The sequence below is a fragment of the Lonchura striata genome, chromosome 1, assembly GCF_046129695.1.
Source record: "Lonchura striata isolate bLonStr1 chromosome 1, bLonStr1.mat, whole genome shotgun sequence".
Taxonomy (NCBI): Eukaryota; Metazoa; Chordata; class Aves; order Passeriformes; family Estrildidae; genus Lonchura; species Lonchura striata.
The window spans coordinates 62362306-62383027 of record NC_134603.1 but is presented as its reverse complement, the minus strand read 5'-3'; the positions used below and the strand labels follow the sequence as shown (position 1 = coordinate 62383027).

General features: G+C 36.2%; 1 protein-coding gene across 1 annotated transcript in view; it reads right to left on the bottom strand.

The window, feature by feature from the left end:
• Nucleotides 1-621: 621 nt before the first annotated feature.
• Nucleotides 622-20722, bottom strand: part of ANKS6 (ankyrin repeat and sterile alpha motif domain containing 6) — a 39703-nt gene continuing 19602 nt past the window's right edge. Inside the window, exons 8-17 of the mRNA XM_021528728.2 lie at nucleotides 20352-20401; nucleotides 19135-19338; nucleotides 17154-17319; nucleotides 16339-16508; nucleotides 12635-12824; nucleotides 11149-11265; nucleotides 9223-9290; nucleotides 7829-7945; nucleotides 6823-6919; nucleotides 622-1407 (exon numbers count right to left, since the gene is read on the bottom strand). Coding sequence (XP_021384403.2) covers nucleotides 1358-1407; nucleotides 6823-6919; nucleotides 7829-7945; nucleotides 9223-9290; nucleotides 11149-11265; nucleotides 12635-12824; nucleotides 16339-16508; nucleotides 17154-17319; nucleotides 19135-19338; nucleotides 20352-20401 — 1229 coding nt within the window. The 3' untranslated portion in view covers nucleotides 622-1357. The remainder of the gene's footprint in view (nucleotides 1408-6822; nucleotides 6920-7828; nucleotides 7946-9222; nucleotides 9291-11148; nucleotides 11266-12634; nucleotides 12825-16338; nucleotides 16509-17153; nucleotides 17320-19134; nucleotides 19339-20351; nucleotides 20402-20722) is intronic.

Sequence of the window (20722 nt, the reverse complement as noted above, 5' to 3'; positions counted from 1 at the left end):
TGTCCAAGTGGCTGCTAGGTATAACCTGATCATAACCCTCATGTAGTGTCATGTCTGGCATCCCTTCTGGGTGCTTTGGATGCCTTAAGGCCTGGCAAATGCCAGTAGAGGTCTGAACAACTGAATCAAACTTCTGGTCTAGCCCAGTGAGATACTGGGTTTTGAGGCCCCGGCGATGGTACCGACCAGACCTCCGCCACATACGGCAGAGTTCAGAGCTGTTCGTGCCAGCCCTGACACGGACACACAATACAGGACTCTGTCTCAAACTTACCTCCTCTCAAAGGCAGAAAAAGCAGACATGAACTGTCAGTATAGTGAGGAGCATGGAGAAATGTAAAATCTTTAGTTATATACTGAGAGCACTCAGGTAATTGGAGCTCCAAGATCTTCTTGCCCTTACCTGCAGTACTTGAGTCTTCAGAAAGATAAATATAGTGTCAGAGGCTTCTGATGAATTCTATTTTAATTCCTGATGATTTGCATTTTAACTGCTTAACAAAAATATTTACTACTTGTAATTACTGTAACTTTTGTTTCAAAATTGCTACAAAATCAAGTTATAAAAATGTATTTTTAAGGATATGCTAGTGTTACTATTAAAAAAAAAAACCCAGCCAATATAACGTAAATGGTTTTATTCTCAAAAGAAAGTCAGTAATATAAAATATTTTAACATTCTTTTCTGTTTAAATATTGGTGACAGATTACGCATTTGCTCAAATAAAGTGCTGTTTTTACAAATAGGTATTTTGTTTTTATTTTTTACTGCCATTCTAACCTCATAATATTGAATAGATAAAGTATATTTTGCTTATTGAAGAATGCAGCATTACTTCTCCTTTATATTTCTTCCCATTAAATCATGACATTTTCAATCTAGACTACTTTATCTGTATCCAATCAAGAGAGGCATATTCATCTTATGTATTTCTCCATGTAGAAGGGGGTCACAATTTGTGGTGTCCTTCTTGCCTTCTTCCATGTTTTTGTTGCTCTTGTCTGTGCCCATCTTGGTCTCCCATGGATTCTTCACCTATGGGCAAGAGTGGAATGAAACATCCATCTTCTTGCGTGTTCATTCATTCTTCCTGCTCTTCTGACTTTGCTCTTCCTAAATTCAGACCACTGATGCTTTGAACAATTCAACACTTAGGTTGAACTATAGAGGCAATCTCTTTATTATTTTCTTTGCCTTTCTGAGGGTTTTGTATTTTAAGCATGTTACTGCAAAAAATCCTGTCAGTGTAGTCAGGACTAACTTTTCAAATTTTCATTTGTATGGATTTGTATGGAATCACTTAGTCAGATGCCAAACTTCACCATAAAAAATAAAACCACACTTTTGTTCCAGCAGCTATCTTTTAGAAGAAATGGCTTCCTGTGGTTTCAAAGAGCAGCCAGGAGCTGTAAGAGGGAAAAAAAAAAGAAATCTGAAAAACTGCAACCAGCAAGACTCACAGCTATAAACAAGAGTATAATTCCACAACTACTGAAAACAGGCCCACATTTCCCAATGTACTTGTTATACCAGTATCTAAGTTTGATCCTGTAATTCATTTTACTAATCTTAAGCTGTCTCCTTTAAAGATAAGGTATAAAAACTCAAACTCATGTGTGAAAAGGTCACCTACTGCCACAAAGTTTCCAGTATCCCTCTTTTCTTAATGTGCACCTTTCCAGTAAGCAATTATCTGGATCCTGTATGATTTTTATATGCAAATCTGTATTGATTTTGCTCCTGTTTTTACTTCTCTCTCTTCAATCTCTTAACTCCCTCCTCTGGATAATTTCCACTTGATATTTTTTAGTCTGAATCCAAAAATGAAAATAAATACCCAAATAACTCTGTATCTGCAGGTATGTATGTATCTATCAATGTATGTAACATACTATAATATGTAAAAAGAAACAGGAAGACCAGAATTTCCAGTAACTATAGACTGAATGGTATAATTTTTTTTTTTCATCATAGGTAGAGCTACTCTTCCTTTAAACTTTTGTCTGGAGACTATTCAGTTTATTCTTTTGATATCTATCTCCTGGCTTCGTTCATTGCCCCTGCCAGATGTTTGGATTTTCTCTTTTCTTTCCAACTATCAGAAGTGCTGTTTAGATGGGGGAGAGTAGCTGGATGCCTGTACCAAGTGACAAGGCTGATCTTTTTCTTTCAAACATTTCAATAAACTCGGCATAAAAAGGCAAACTAAGTTAACTGGTACTTAGCTTTACCCCCAACTAATTTTAATAGGATTTTTCATAATGAATTTAAGAAATATCCTAGCAGAAAAAGATTGTGTCCTTCTAAGTATAAACCTTGGATGTTCTCTTGCATTTTTCATATCATTTTTGCAGAAATGGCAAATTCTGTTGCAAGCCATAAATGGGCATGGGAACTTCCATGAAGTGTTTCCATTTTTCATCAGAGGATTTAACATGTAACACTTCCTTACACATTTATTATAACTAGCATAACTAGCACATAAGATTTTATGTCTACTCTTCTGGAGGAAATTATTTCATTCGCTTTTCTCCTGCCCCCACCCCACTTTTTTTTTTTTTTCCGTAAGAATTCACATGACTTTTTTTTAGCTTTTTATTTCTGATTTGGCAAGTTTGTGTTGAAATGCAACTCTGTCTTCTTTGGTGTAATTTGTTTCAATTAACCTGCCAACCACTGCCAGATCTGTTCAGCCTCTTGATTGAACTCAGTTAATGGGAGCATGAATCTTAACAAAGCCCCCCAAAATAAACAGTTAGTCCTGACAACTAGGCATTCAGAAAGTCCAATCTTTTTTACCAGAATCCTGTTAAGCTCACCTCAAACCACAAACCGAATCTTTTCCTGGGATAATACTATTTGTTAAATCCCATTCTCTCAGAAAGATGGACTTTATGCTGCCACTTGCTGTTTCTCTGAAGTTGGAATCAAGACAAAGGATCCAGACATTTTGTTCCTCAGAGCAGTCATTTTGCCTCATGCCTCCATGGGCTGGTTATCTGCTCTAAATGGTAAACCAGCACAGTAATTCTGTGTTTGTTGGACACATTCACTGGGCTATAAAGGAGCAGTATCTTCCTAGTAATTTCTATTATCATGGAGACGGTGCATTGTTAATTTTCCAAGATGTAATAGTAGTAGTCAAACCACCAAGTGTCAAAACCTGCCAAAATGTTCACTCTTGGAATGAATAATTTTATCACAATTTTCTAAAAATGACCAACTAACTTCCATTTAAAAAAGAGATGGAGGCAACATTACCCATGCAAGTACTGTTTGCCTATTCAGAATTCATAGTGCCTCCAAACCTAATGGCTTGGATGTCCAGTAACCTCTGAATCATTTACACTCCTCTGCCTCATGCCAGTCAGACAAGGACTGTAGCAAGGAATTCACTCAGCCTAACCTAGTGTCCCTGGCATGGGATGGGGTGGAAGGATTCCATTTCAGAAACCTTTATGTGGGAGTCCAAGACAGCTTAACCAGAAGTACTAGCAAAAAAGAATATGAAACAAATACACAAAGCAAGTAATAGCAAATTCTAAGCCAGACGTCCTAGAGAAGCAGGATTAAACAGCAGAACTGCTGTGTGCAGAACACGTTGTTGTTAAACTGTCACATTGTGGAGTTGCGTTATGTATATGTTTTATTATCCCTGTATTATGTATTGGTTCGGGGCGGGAGCGCGGCAGTCACATAACTGAGATGTGGTAATAGTGACACAAATCTTTTTAATGGTTCAACAGGAAATGTAGAGAAACAGACCAGTGAGGTGGACAGTAATACCAACCAACAATCTGAAATTTTGTTGGAAACAATCAAGAAGGGATTTTAGAAGTCTTGCCTCACCAACCTACTAGAATTCCTTGAAGGTGCCAGCAGTCTTGTAGATAAAAGAGGTCCATTTGATGCTTGGATTTTGATAAGGCATTTCACAAGGTCCAAAGTTAGCCATAAGATAACAAGGAACCCACAGGGCAAAAATAAAATTTCTTGTGTGGATAAATAATTTGTTAGGGAGGCAGAGGACAGAAGATTGCAGTAAATAGTGATTTTTTCCATAGTAGAAAGATTGACCACTAGTATTTCATAGGCATCTGCAAGAGGATATTCAGGATATGAACAGTATATTCAATATATGATTTTGAAAGGGCATATAGAATGAAGATAAAAACCTTCCTAAGTTATCCATATAAATAAAAAGAAAGATATAGAGAAGACTGGCAAAAAGATGTCATATGACATCTGTGCCTAAACAATAAGATAGTGACAAAATTTGGTGAAGATAAATATGAAGTAATATGAAGTAAGGCAAATGGAAAAGATTATGTATGTGTGTTTATATAAAATTATAGGCTGTGAGCTCAAATTCAGTAGATCAGCTGGGTTGTAAGAGGTAATTTGAATTATTACCAATTCAGTCTTCAATTACAGCCAACACAGCAAAGTACCAGAAATAACTAGAAAAAGACAAGAAAATGGAAAGCACAGAACACAACTGAAAAACAAACATCAGTCTGTCATGTAAATCCATAATATGCCTACATATTGAATACTGTTTGTTAGGCTGGTACCTCCCAAGTCTGAAAAGACAATAGCAGAAAAGGAAAAGAGGTTAGAAAACCTATGGTATGGGGAATGACAAAGCAGCCTATAAGCCTTCCCCTTAAAAAAAACATGAATGAAGAAGGATATCACAGTGATCTGTAAAATCATCAGTGGCATGGAGGCAGTGAAGAGGAATCAACTGCTCACTATATCTTCAGATCCAGTATGATGAAGCAAAGGAAGTCAGGACATGGCAAGTTCACAGAAAATGAAAACAAGTAGCTCTTCAAATCAGTGTCAGATGAGACTGGATGAAAAAGTTGAACACAACAGTATGGACCTTGGATCTGCCTTGGTACAGCTGGTCTTATGCTCTAAAATATTATACATTCCTGGAAATTACTTCAAGTTCCAGAGACTGCATAAGGATTCCACTGCTACTTTTTACAATCAAAAGCAGCTTACCTGGTGCAGAAACTTCTTTTAGCTACATGTTCTCTTCCTCTTCTCTGTTAGTGCTTCTGTTTTACAGCCAAATCTGTATCACGGAGCTCTCATACACAAAAACCTAAAAGCCAGATCTCTGATGGCAGTCTTCTTGCAGCCTCTTATCAAAAGCTCAACAAGAACAACTGTTGCCTCCATTTTTACAAAAGGATGTTGTCCCCAACACTGAGCCACCATTCTTGTCCTTTGATGTCTTCAAGACACTTAAGGTCAGCAAGTTGCTTGGAGATACATCACACCTCTATGCTTCTTTGGTTCTTGAGTAATTCCAGTTCTTTGCGTAATCAAATCCCATACAGCTTCTGCTCACCTAGTAAGACCTTACAGAAGAAGCTCTTCAACTCTGGGATGTTACCAAGAGACATCCAGAAGTTCCCACACATGCTGACTGTTCTGAGAACTGAAAGTTGCACAAAGCATACAGGGACATCCAATAGTGGCTTTCAGCCAAGCAGACTACACAGAATACTGGAAGTAGCCCACATTCACTAACTACCCCAGCAATTCCCAGTTTGCCCCAAGACATCAGTAGGTAAACAGTTATCACCTACTTTCACATATCTAGTGAAATGCAGCTCACTGAGTTTGGAACAACTGGGACTAGCTTGTTATTAAGGTTTCCTAAAGCATGCAATACCTGAATTATTTAACATAGACACTAAACAAATGAAATTATTTTGCGAGTAGATGAAAGCAGCAAAATAAACAATTGAAGAAGAAGCACTATTAACATGGTGAACTTCTTAAGGCTATTCAATGGCTTTTGTTGTTTCTACTAAAACATGGATACAGAAGTACACATGGGAATAGGTTATACCCTATGCTATAATATGGAGTAACAGATGAGTATCTGCCTTTGTTTCAGGTGGCTGGCAGGACAGAGATTTTCAGTTTTTATATCTGAGAGAGTAGGAAATGTATTCAGTTATTACAGGTCAGCAACACTTTCCTGTGCGTTCAGTACATTTCAGAAAGCAGTTTCTCCAGCTTGGTGCTTGGAATACATGTATCCCAAAGAAACCAACTATAGATAATCATATAAAAATATCACCTATGCAAAATAACTAAATGCATACATACAAAAATATATAATTAACATAGCTGTCTAAATCATTATGCTAAATTGTAGATCTTTAATATATTTATTCTACCTGATCATACTAAAGTGTCTCCTATAAAGAGTATGCTAAAGTTAATTACACATCATACAGGAACACCTCCCACTGATGCTACATATGTACACACTATAGACAGTGTACTGTATACTCTGATTTGCTATACTTACATCCATTTTCTGTTTAGTAATGCAGAACAAAAATCTTATCCTTATTTCAGATAGTAATGAAGGGTGTATAAACATCTTAGAGATACCTCTATTTTTTTATATTAAAATCTTCTCTACAGTCTTAGCAAGAGACAAACATCATTAGCCAGGAAAGCAGCTAACTGGCTTGTTTGTCACGTTCTGTCTTCCAGCCAGTACTAAATAAAGTAGCCACACACTTGGACATTAGGAAGATTTATTTAACTGAATGAGTGATTAGACATTGGAATGGACTGCCTAGGGAGATGATGGAGTTACCATCCCTGGGGGTGTTTAAGAAAAGATGGAATGTGGCAATCAGTGCCATGGTCTGGTTGGCATGGTGGTGTTGGGCCATAGGTTAGACTGCATGACATCAGAGGTGCTTTCCAATATAACTGATAGTGTGATTCTGTGATTCAACCTGCAATTAATTTTTGAATTAAATTCAGGTGCTACTTACATTGAGAATGACCTGGCGGTCGTGTGTTACTAACACTACTCTCAAAGGAAGAGTGGAAGTTGTGTATAGTTTCTTGTAAAATCTGTCTCTCTCGACCCTGTAAAAACAATAAAATAAAATAAAATAAAATAAAAATAAAAGGTAGTTTTAAATTTCTGTTTAAAAAATGAATTTATTAAGAGTACACAACAATGCGTAAATATGTTCAGTATACTATCAGAAATAATAACAAATCCTTACCTTACAGACATATATATAAAACCTTGTAGTAATCTTTACCTGAAACTACCAGACAACAATAGAAACATTTTCATTATTTTCTTCCTATCTTTATGGCATATCTTAGTATGGAACATCATCCCTCCCCTCATTTTTAGCCTCATCTCTACTTAGGGAAATTGTCTTTGTGTTTTGTCTTAACTTCCACTTTCAGAGAGCAAACAGACCTCAAATCTAAAAAAGCGAGAAGAGGAAGAGGAAGAGGAAGAGGAAGAGGAAGAGGAAGAGGAAGAGGAAGAGGAAGAGGAAGAGGAAGAGGAAGAGGAAGAGGAAGAGGAAGAGGAAGAGGAAGAGGAAGAGGAAGAGGAAGAGGAAGAGGAAGAGGAAGAGGAAGAGGAAGAGGAAGAGGAGCACTATTCACCTGATCACACAGGAATCAAAACCTTTTAACTATAGGACACCCTTCCTCTTATACTACGTTCTCTAGCTACACTATTGCAGCCATGTGATTCTTTTTAGCACTGCTGAAATCAATATTGAGAAACTGCAAAATTGCTCATGTTTCCAAGTAGCTTGTTCACTGGACTAGGAAAGAATTACTGAAAGAGAACAGGAAGTGCCAGAAAGGAAGAATTTTTACTAGTCAAATACATGAAACACTGTGTTTGGAAAAAAATATTTAAGCTTTTCTAACTAACATCCGCAACTGAATTTCAAAATGTATGTTGAATTAATTGTATAAAAAAACCTTGAAATAATTTACAGCGTACAGTACTTTAAAATGTACCTTTCCTGCATTCAGTTCAGAAATAGCTGCCAAAATTTGCTGCCTTGATCCATCTGTTTTAATACCCAGCTCTTTCAGATCACCATCAGTAAGTGTGAGGAAAGCTTCCATATCCACCTGCATATTAAAAAAAAAAAAAAGAAGAAATAAAACGTAACATAAATTTACCTACGCAAAGATTCATTACTACAGGTTAAAAGAGGTTTGTTGGGTTTTTTTAATTGTATAGATTTAATGTAAATATTGTGCAAAAAGAATTTCTAATGAATTACCAGCACCAAATGGTACATACTTTACCACTCTGTTGTAAGGCTTCTAATTTGCTGTTAAACATTCAACTAATCATGATAGTACATCCTAAATATTAATGGATTTTTAGTTTTTTTCCCATCAAGTTCTATTAATTCAGAATATATCATCTCCACAGAAAGTCCTCTGCCTACAGTAGCAGCTACCTGAATAAAGCTAAGGTTTCTCTCTTTTCTTCACCCTTTCCCCCTAAGTATTTCTGGAATTTCAGAATATTGTGTTTACTTTTCCAGTGTCTCCTGAGACAAACCTAGGATTTGTTCATATATCAGTTTTTATTATATCAACATATCCATAAGGTTGTGATAAGAACAAATATCTGACACTTTTCATATTGATATAACCTTCACACACAAAGCAAATCAATTTCTAATCAATGCTCACTTGCCTATCATGCGCAGGAATACTAATAAATAATAACCCAATATATTGTAATGCAGCTAAATTGTCTGGGCTTGTGCTGAATTTTGAACTCTTAGCAAAGTCAGCTTACTGCATGTCCATTCACTACCCTTTTCTTTGACCAAATAAACACACAATATTTGCTCACATCTGATCCTGCCTTAAATATTGTAATGAATTACTTTTACTTATTTTCAGCAACATTTCCTTTCATTGCATCCTTCAGTGAGTCACAGCTCTCATCTATGGCTATGCTCCCCAGTTTAATTCTTCTATTGCTTATGCACAGCAGAAAAAGAAATAAAGCAGCCATCTCGGTGACTCACACCTTGCTGTTCTCCTTCTGAAAATGAGGTTTCAGCTGTGATTCCAGGGATGATATAGTATGTCTTATGAACTATTTAGTCACATTGGATACAGACATATATAGAAAAAGCAGAGTGTAACAACAGAGAGGAAAAAAACCCTATGTATACAAAAAGCTGTAGGTTAAGTGTAAAAAGCTCTGCTATTTGCATTATTCTGGAGAATGCCACAAATATCACTTGGTCTATGTTTCAAGGTTCTCTCTGAAATCAGGAATGGTTGTAGAACTTGATTCTGGATCACAAATCTGATGCAATGTGTTATACCCTACTTTCATAAAAATGGTAAAAAAAAAAGATCTTTTCTAAAAGACATACCTCCTGCTCCTCAAATATAGGCTGATATTTCTCAAGTGACAATTTTTTAAGGATGCCAGTCAGCTCATCTGTAGTAACAGAAAAAAAAATAGTCAACCCCATAGATTAGAAAATATCGTAATAATCTCAGCATTATAAACTGAAAATATATATTAAAGCCTATATTTTCCGTAGTAATTTATGGTAAGAAAAAACTAACCCCATTTATTCTCCATCAGAAATTGAAACATTGGCTTACTCTGTTCTCACCTACTTACATATACTATACATCCATCTAGTCTTACCTTGCTAGGATAAACACTGCTGTATTTCCCTTTCTACCTCATTAAAAGAATCTTACAAAACCAAATGAATAAGGGCAACTAAGGCGCTTCAATGCCTAAAATGCAGGTGCTTGGCCCCAGATGGCTGATCCAGATTGTGCAGGTTAAGACAGCAGAACTCCTCAAGCAGGCAAGGAACTGAAAGACATATTTCTATGTCATCATCCAGGAAGGCAAAGTGTAGAGCAAGCAACCACACACCTGCTCATTCAAAACCCTGATACAGCACAGCCTTTCTGAACCCTCTTCTCCTTATGTGCCCAACATCCCGGCATCTTGAACACAGCTGAAGTCCAGATAAGATGAAAACTGGACAGAATTTAAATTTTACAAGGCCAAGGCTAAGAGCACTGAATATTGTCTTTCCTCTGAAAGCCTAAGAAAATTAAATGTGACCTGACAGTGACTCTTCCCACACATTTAAAATGGGATTAGCTAAAAAGTGTAAGTGAACTTTCAGAATAACCTGGCATTATCTCTCTTAATTACACACTACATCTCTCAGCTAAAGTTTTCTTTTTATTACTTTGCTATCATGAGTAACTAACTGTTTCTTCCCCTTAAGTACCTAAATGGTCAGTTAAACTAAGTAGTCGGAATCAAAATAAAGAACATTAATTATTACATTATAAAACAAAACTGTATTTAATATTCTGCATATAAACTCACTTTCATTTTAAAGACATCCCTAGTTAATTACCAAATATACTTTCATTTATTTCACTTCTTTGTCTTTTGATTTTCCCTTTTCTTTTGTCATCACTAGAAACATGAAAGAGAATCTCATACTCTAAGCTTCTCAAAAGACATCAAGTAGCTTGAGATAAACACACTCCTGTGTACTATTTTGGAAGACTACTTCTTTTTATAGTAAAGTCAACAGACAACTGAAAAGAAAAATTCTAGCTGAGTCTGATATTCTGCTAGGGTTTTGTTGTTTGGTTTTTTGTTTTTTTTTTTTTTTTTACTTTAACTTCAACTAACTTGGTATGCCCAACATGATTTGAATAAGTTGATGTGGTCTCAGACTAAAAGCTTTAGTACCCTGAAATTAATCCATGGGAAAAGGCAATCCGTTTTAAAAATGTATGATGGGAACTTCTCCATATTGTTGGATGAAAAATATCATCTTAGAGAAAGAAAACAGAATTCTCATTAGATGACCCCTAGATATATTATTAATGTTTTTTTCTTATAGGTTGTTATTTACCCTTCTAATTTTTCATCATGTTGTTGTGCTTAGAACTGTAGGCCATGATATGGGAAGAAACTTTCAGGGTATCTGAGTTCAGTCTTATTGTCATAAACAACTATAATACCAAACATCTTTCACACATAGAGAACGCTTTCAGGTGTAAGGCCTTCTTCCAGTTCCTGTACTATTACTCTAAGGCTGAACAAAACCTGAAACCTCTCAGTTTTACAACTCTTGATTAACATGTTTGTCCTTTGCTTTACCACTCTATTTGCTCTGCACTTATCTTGTCTCCTTACCTCCATCCCTGGAGCAAGCAAAGGTTCTTGGAGCTCTTACTGCTTTTGCCATGTTACTCCTATTTAGCACCTCCTTTTATACTATTCTACAGCAATAAGGTAAGATTACCTTTCTCCAAGTTTTCAGAGCCTTCTTTTACTCTCACATGGTTTCGTCTTTCATAATTCTCTACATCACTGGCTCTCAGAATAGGGCCAAGTTGTTGATGGTCCGCCAAATGGTTGCCTAAAAAGAAACAAAGAATATCTCTGAATGCTGCTGCCTACTGTTCCTTCACAGTAGCAGTCAATGTAAATCAATTTTCTTACTCATTTAAGTTCACTTGAAAGAAAAGTTAACACTGCAGACCTTCTGTACTTATTCTTCTGATTACTGCTTGGCATATCAGCATTTGTTCTGCTGCTGCTGAATCAAACGTCAGTAAGAGAAGCCCTTGAATTACAGGAGCACTTAACTACAAAAGCTTACAAATACAATGAACCCAGAGCTGCTTGGGCTTCTGACAAACAACCTTTTCTCTGCTACAAGGGAACTCAAAGAATCCTGGCATTAGTGCACGGTCACAAAACCGATCTTGACTGAGTGAGATCAGAGCAGCTGATGGCTTGGGGAATTTGCTTCATTATCCAACAGTGAGTTCTCCTGCTTTTATGCATCTCAAAATCAGCAACACTTATGTTATCAAGATCTCATTATAAAATGGCACTAAACATGAAAGGATTTGCTCCAGCAGTCACTAGAATGTGTTACAGCTAAGCCATGAGAAAAAGACAGAAAGAAAGTCAAGTATCACCTGTCTTCAGTGTCAAATGGAATTACTGTTAATGGACAAAGCTGGTGTAAGTGAAAATAAACTAAAATCAATAGAGACAATTTCAGAAAAAACAAAAATAGTATAAAATGCCTCCATTCCTTATTTAAAAAGTTCTGAGTCATTTTATTTTCTTCATTTTTTAAGATATTTACAAGAGAAAACAAAGTTGTTGATACCCTTTTTCCATTGCAGTAAAATGACTTTTAAAAAGTTGCAATCTAGACCTGAAAGTCTAATTTAAAAGATACTAATCTTACTGGAAAAGTAATAACATCAGCAGTCTTTCTTAGGACTTTAAGTTAAAAAGAGGTTGTAATAAGGTTATTTTCATGATTCAGAAAAATAAATGCACTACAGCTCTTAACTTCATGTAGCTATGACTTGCTATGGATGAAAAATATATCTCTGTAGTGATGTGCTTCTTTGCATTTACTAAGGAAAAAAAATAGTATTGGCCAAGTGCATTTTGTACCCTCAGCAAAGGGTGAAAAACAAGACTTAAGCCATGAAGAGGGAAAATGTGGCCACGTAAGAGTGGGCAACATAAATATTTTATGCTAGCTTTGAGGTGATACCAGTGTCTCTCTAAATGGGTTTTGGGAGAGAAAAAGGAAGTTTGTGCAGGAACACCAATCTCACTGTACGAAACACCATAATATATTCTAGAAAGAAGAGAAACCATACTCTCATGCAGATACACACTAGTCCAGTATAGTTATAGCTTTAAAAACATAGTATTCTGGATGAATGGATCTCAAGTAATTACAGTGAGCTACTCACCATCCTCTGTAATAGTACCACTGCTGGAGCCGTTGCTCTTGGCGTGTCTGTGAGAAGAAGAGACAGAAGACTCTGCATTTTGAACCTTAGGAGATGGGGAAGGTGATGGAGAAGGTGTGAGAGTTGGTGATGTGCTTTTAGATGTAGATGAAGTCCCAGATGGAGGTCTTTTGTTCATGTCCAGTTTTTGCTGCAGTTAATGATACAATCATTTGAGTTCAAAAATAATTCAAAAATGTTTACGTATATGTGATGCTTCAATATTACTTGTGTACCATTTCTGAGAGCATGTAGTCACAAGTTTCTGTTTGACCTATATTGAAATAATAGAAGCAATAGTGATTTTATCCCAGATTGAAGTCTCTCATCTCAAAATTATCAAGAAAAATACATTTACTAAAGCTATAATTTTGTAAGAAAAATTATTTCTTGTAAACGAAAACTGCCCACAAACACTACAACTTTTCTTTTTCTAAAATGACTATCATAGTTTAAGTACAGGTGGCACCTATGCTCAACACAGTCTCTCACTCACCTCCCCACTTCCCTTGGAATGTGCAGAAGCAGAAGTAAAACTTGCATTAGAAATAAAAATAGTTTAATAACAGAAAAAAAGTAAATTACTTTGACTTGAAAACAGGGATTTTCATTCAGAGACTTAAGTCTCAATTAAAGATTTTCAAAACATATGAGATGCTAATTTAAAGTAGCACTTCATGCTGGATTAACCAGAACATGTAGCAAGCACAAATAAAGTTCTGGGCACATTAAACCCCTTGCTGCACTGGAATGGAAGTTTCCAGCTAATCCTCAAATTTATTATTACCTGACAGGAGTCAAGTGATTTATTAAGAATTTAGCATATATTTAATACTTTTGTAGCCATGGAAAACAGGAAAATACATGAGTTAAAATGGGTAGTAATAATATATATACATACACATATCAATAGTCTTTTCCCAAAACCATCAATGCACTTCATCTCCTAAATTCTTTGATCTATATATACATTTTGTTGTCTACACTGTATGACCCAAAAAGAAGGTGACTTTTTACTGGATTCCTGAATTCAGAGTTTAAATACCTTTTGTCACTCAGGCTACTACAACAAACTGATAAAAATTCGATCTAGGTAACAATGTAAGAAATGAGAATGACAGTGGTTCCTGTCTTTACAATTTTGCTTCTTTGCTGTGGCATAAATGGAGCATTTCTAGTTAATGAAAAAGATGCAGATTTAAAAGATAAAACTCATTTGAGTGGTAACATTCTTCCACTACTCTAGCCTATGTCAGAATGTAATACTTCCTTAGACCTGCACTGAATTGACTGGAAGTAATGTAGTATGATACAAACTTGAGAGCTCCTTGAAGAGCATCGTGAACTTCATGAACTCATTTCAACTTTCTGCCCCAAATTTCAGTTGAAATTGTTATTGGCCATTTGTGTTGCAGAATAATCTTCCCTCCCTAGAACAATGTCTACATTATTTAAATTACATCGTCCTGTAAAATGTTATTAATTTTTTTATTTTCCTTTCTTTGAAGCTTGCACAATTTCACCCCTCATGGGTAAGTTTTGCAAAATTGATCGGTGTAATATCACTGCATTTTTAAATCAGCTCTTTCCAAGTTTAGACAGCATGATCCTAATGGGAGGACACAGGCCATTCCTCAGTGGATATAGACATTAAATTTCCACCATTTACATTGCTGATTACAATAACACACTGCCAGCTTTTGCAGCCAGTATGGATCCATATTTAATTGTGTTCTCCCACCAGAAATCTCCGAAAATCACCTCAGTTGTGTGATAATTGAGCATCTATAGTGAGATCCACACTATGACATGCTTTGTTACTAGTGGATAGAATGAAACTCGTCTAGACATCTAAGCAAAGAGCACATGAAAAAGCTCCAAGCATTTCCAAAACAGTGGTATAAATGTTAAGAGTCTTTTCAACAGTACAATGAACAGCCTTTCCAGAAGATGATCTGCAGCACACTGCATTTCACTACTTTTTTATCCCCTAATGTGAGTGGAAACAGCTGGTTAACTTCTTAGTGGCAGCATTGTTGCAACAGAAGACCACTGTATCTGCAGCCAAAGCTCACAGACAAAGGTATTATCTTTTGGTGGGATGATTAATATAACTAGAGAAAAATGAGACTTTTGGGGGGCACACAAAGAGCTCTTCTGAAATTATTTCCAAGTTAAAAACAAGCTGAGAGGACATGCTGAGAGTTTAATTAAAACACACTGGTCAGACCTCTGGAGGAAAAAGCATTTGGTAGCTGCTCTGCAGAGAAGACTTTAATGAGGGAAGAGGATGATAAAGGGGTTTTGTCTACAGGAAAAAGAGATGGATCATTTATAACTCAGGGAGCAGTTACACAGGATAGAAAGGGAGGAAAGATTACCATATGCCAAAGAATTGGTATGAATCCTCAGACTCTGATACTCCAGCTGAGTTAGAAATTTTAGCTCCCAATCTCATCTTTGATAGGCAACCAGTAGCCCCTCCAGAATCAGGACTGACAGATCAAAGACAAAGTGACTATTCATGGAAACTGTTTCAGCATTGGTAGTTGCACCTATTTCTGATTTTTTTGTCCTCCAGAAATTTCCATGTAATTTATGAACAATTTTGAAATTTCATTTACCATTTTTATGTACTGATTAAATACAAATATTGTGTACTGTTGCCATACATGACATCACAGAATGAGATTGCAAAAGTATTAATTTTATACTCTGGTCACTTTTATTTCCTCAGGCAAGATTTGAAAAATTTCACCGAAAGATGCAAACAAAACAAAACAAAACGAGCTGCTTGGAGATTACATAAGCAAAAGTTGGAGAAATTTTGCTCTTGTTCATATATTCTAACATTTCCAAATACCATTAGGCGTTAGAACATAAACCCCAAATTTCATGTTTTCTTTCTCTTGCTCTCTGAAATGCAACGTTTCCCTATGTAAATAAACCCATCAATTTCTCAATAGCATGTCGCATCTTCTGTTATGATGCTGCTTTCTAGTTTGTGTCTCTGCAGATCTTGAAGATTTAAAACCTTAACCATCAAAAATGTTGTACAAAGCAGTTAAGAACTTCAAAGTACGTGCCCAAAAACGTGCAGGTTGAGAGAGCAAAGCTATTCCAAGGAATTTATAGGTAAGTCAGCACAAACAGTATGGCCTCAAGAGCAATCCCGAACTTTGGTCATGACCTACTGTTTAAAAATAACACCAGTGGAGCAGACTGGTTATGTGCATATTGTTGTGGTCACCATATCCTGGTACAAATTATGTCATACTCTGCATTCAGGTTGAGCCTTTGAAGGGAAACTAGCTAGAGAAACTAACTATACCACTTCAGGGCAAAATCCAGGAATAACTAACAAAACACTTTATCTGGTCCATAGAAAGAAATAATGAGAAACCACAATAGTGTAGATCTACCCTAAAATCAAGCATTACATTTACTGTGTTTTAAAATAGAGTGAAATTAATAATAAAGTAATGTTTTCTTATTAGGCTTCATCTTCTGTGAACTTGCACTTAAAAGTAAGATTTGTAGAGTGGAAAAGCTTCCACTAACAAAGGTTCATTCTTTTCTGGCTGTGCAATTGTGCATCAGCCAGCCATGACTGAGATATGACCTATTAGACAATTTGAAGTGCAAAATTTTACATTTCCCATTACCTTTACAACTTGTCCATTGCCAACAATCTGAGCACACTGCAAGTCTGACACAGCAGATGAAGGAGTTGACTGGACTGGACTATGCTGTTGGCTGGGTTTCTGTTCAGGTAAACCTGCTGCTTTTCTTCTTTGGGCTGCAATCTGAGACAAAACATTATCTGCACTGCCACCTAGAACAAAGAATAAAATAAACCCAGTAAAGGAAACCATAATTTTGAAATGCTTGTCAACTCTCAAACAATCACTTTCATTTAAAAACCGACTGGATGAAGCATGAGACAACTGCAAGGTTCAGATCTCTCCAGCAGCTTCCAGAATAAAGAACAGAAATCAGTAGCAGAAGAGGGTAGCCAGCCCTGTCTATCCACACACAGAGCTGACTTTCATACCCTTGGACATAGTTTTCATAAGCCACTTCACCATATTGTCTTCAACAACTACCAGGTACAATGTGTGCAGCTTTGATTTAATTGAAAACTATTTTTTATTTCAAACAAAAAGTAAGCAATAGGCATAGGAGTCAGCTCTATAACATGCATGGTGCAATGAGCCAGCATCCACCTGATTCACCATGGGTGGATCCAGTAAAATCTGCATGAGATGGGCTGACCATTGAGACTTCTGTAACGGATGTGATGCTCTTCCTCCCTTATGTAGGTGTTTGAAGTCAAATCCCATGTCCACTAAATTCACATAAGCTTTGTTTCTACAATAGTAGGAGTGCTCAGAAAAGGTTTAGTATCTTATACCATCATCACAAACACTAAATTTTTAACTGAATCAGATACAAATTACTTTTTTATTAAAAAAGGCACCTGATCTGTTATGCAGTTCTCCTCCATGCCTGTTAATTCCTGCAATGTTATTAGATCCACCAGAAGAATGGGGAGAATGACTGAAGTTATTGGAATTTGAAGGAGATGCTGGTCTTCTTGCAAATGTTGGTAATTTGACTGTTCTAGTACCTTTGCTAACAGATGTCTGGAAAACAAAATGAAAAATAATTTGTTCTTTCTTGATTGAGAAAAATAAAGAGCAAACTTCAACTGCTATTTTATTTACCCTAAGTTCTGAAACTTCCACTGAAGAACAAGGGGATATCAGAAAGAATCTCATTCTACATATACATATATATTGAATACACACTTGTTATACTACACCTCTTATATATATATATATATATATAAATAAATATATATATATACTGAATACATTTATTCAATGAGATAAATTACACCACATTAAGCCATTATTTCTTCTTAATCTTTGGCCAACAAAAATGAGCATATATGATGCACCTAAGACATGATATACATAGTATTATGAGCAGTGGGGAAGAAAAAAAATTATCCCATATGCAATTTCTTTTCTGCAGAATCCTGGCTTTGTCTCTCCCATCTTACAAAACACCTACCACCTTCCCATCCATCATATCTTGGTTTCTTACAAACTAAGCTGCTAGAAGTGATATAAACTTTCTCTCCACCAGTTGCATTTTTATGTAGCCAGCTGCACCACTTTACTGAGTTTTATTAAGTGAGGCACTACTGATCTAGCTATACACTACCCAAATCCTCAGCCACATCCTACTTAATTTCTTTTGCTTTTACACCATTGGCCACTGCCAGCCAGCTGACATATGAACTTTTGCAGCTCAGCTTTTTAATGTTTCTTATATCTGTTGCTCAAATAACTTCTTCCATCTCTGACTTGTTTCCCTCCTTCTATACCCTCAGCAAGACCCTTCTTTCCTAACAGAAGAACTGATGGCTAGTCCTCCCCTACTTTCCCTGCTCCTCATTTTATTCACATGCAGTTATGTTATTACAACCATCTTTTTTGGGATTATAAACAATAACCTTCCTGCTAGGTCACTTTCCTTAGTCTGTCTTATTCCACCTAAATCACCTCTATTGGTATTAAGCTAGTGTCCACACAAAAAAAGGAAAGATAAAAAAATTCCTCCTAAATGTCTTCATTGTCCCATGTCTAGAACTGACATTGAAACACAGTTATGGACTGGTCTTCTCTACATCTAGCTATTACAGTCTACAGTTAGGGGAATAAGCACTTCTCCTTTTTCTAGAACTATGAAAGAGAAGGCTGTCAAGGTTGTTTCATTTCCTATCTCAAGACAAACCACCTATTTTTTTCTTAGCTTGCATCTTCACTGAAAACATTGTAGAATCAGACAAGCTCCTTCTATAAATAATAGAAATAATCAAGACTTTTTCTTGATTTTGATTTCTTAGTTTTACAGTACTTCCAATTTAAAGCTGTGTGCCTTCAAGTCCACTTGATCACTACTTGCTACAATTTTATCTATTACTAATCTTTTAGAATATTATGTCTGTATATTTATTGATCTTACTGATATTTCTTCCCTCCTCCTCAGTTCCTAAAAATTGAGCAATTGTTATTCTTTTTTACTGTCTCTGGTCCTTTTTTCAAATCAGAGAAGTTTCTACCACACTGTTGGCGGTTCTGGTTAACAGCAAAAAAAAAAAAAAAAAAAACCAACAAACCAAACAAACCCTCCAACAAAACAAAAAACCAAACAAAATCAATAAACCCCAAAACCAAACCAAATTAAGATGTTTCACTTCATACAGAACTTTTGTTTCATTATGTTCCTTCCATATAGATGTGCATTCTTCCTAAGCAGCACTGCTTAAAAGGACAAGCCATTGCTGAAACAGTGGGTTAAAAGTAATTTCTAATCAGAAACAGAGTGGCTCACCAGTCAACAGGGCCAGGGCATAATACAGTATTTTCGTACACATTTAGTTTCCTTACTATATCAGAGTTCCCACTGCTGTTAAAATCATGCTTGATTGCTCTCTGTGGCCAGGCAGTTCTCATCTGTTCAGCTTTGCCATCTTTGCTGAGTCGGGTTCGGTCAGAATTCCAGAGCTCAAAGCTTGAGGGTGGTAAGAAAGGTGGTATCACTGCTTTCAGCTTATCACTGGGCAGCCTGGTAAATGGAGCACTACTCCTCAGCTGAGAAAGGGGAACAGAGAGAGGGGGAGGTGGGGAAGAGTCACTTCTTAAGAAAGGTTACTGGGACCTGGTGATGTAGTTTCAAAATATTAAGTTAAGGAAAAGGATGAAAACACACTTAAACAAACAGAAATGAGACACAAAAGTACTATTTGAGGAGAAGTACACACATAATAACAAGCGAAAAATCAATGAACATTGTGGCACCCCTCAGTATTATGCTTATTCATTTGATACAATGAATATAGCTCATTATGTGGCAGAAACTGTCTCTTCCTCTACTGGGCTAAATATTGCTCAGGTTGACTTTCACAAGAATAACAACCAATTTCCAAAGAAATAACAATGTAGTCCTCTCTGTATTCCCAGACAGGATGACTAAAAACAGTGAACAACTGCATGTTCCTGATGCATGTGTACTGCAGAAAGAAATAAAAACACAACTGATTTTGTTTCCTGGAGTTCCATCAGTCAGTAATATCAAAAGTTCTTAAAAAAGAACTCAAACTCCTTACAAAAGAACATGAAGATAATAACCAGCCAAATTAAATGACATCACCAGACGGTAAAGTCAAGGGGAATATAAAGCTACAGCATAACAAAAGAAGAAATAGAATAACACAAACACACCTCCCAAACTAAATCTTTCATGGTTGCTTCTACCAGTAATTTCACACCTCCACTGTACCATGGTTCTATTCATGTTTTCCTCACTTCATAGAGCTTGTCAGCAACTAAGCAGCTGTTCTATCTATTTTACTATTTCATTGCTGGTCAAACAAAGGTATGGATAACTGTTGAAAGAGGTCAGTACAGCTTCCATATCACACTACTTTTAGTACTTTCTAGTCTAAGAACTACTGATATATCAAAGCCTACCAGTTCATGTCTAGTGACTACAAACAAGCTCTTTTTCTAGACGTAATTTGGACAGGAGGCAAAAAACTGTAAAAGCTATGGGAGCTACATGACCCTCTGAATTAGGCTGAAACACCAAGAACACTGCAACATACCATAGTTGTCAATAATTCATCGTCCTTTTCTTCTTTCACAGTGTTTGCACCTGAAAAATACATAAATTATGTTCTGTTGTTTACATGTTTCTACTTCTATTTCTAAGTCTAGCTCATTGATTTTAAACAATCAACAGCTTTACCCTCAGTAGGAAGATTTCCAGCAACACTCTCATGCACCTCAGCTAAAGTTAAGCCAAGAACTTTGCATTGCACACAGTGGCAGATTTTCATGGAGAGCTGCACAATTTCAGTAGATGTGCTTTACAAACTGGGCTCTTCCAATTTCTTTCTTTTCAGAATTATTTATTTATTTGCTTAAATAAATTGGTCTTCCTTACATAAATTAGTTTATGGAAGATACTAACACT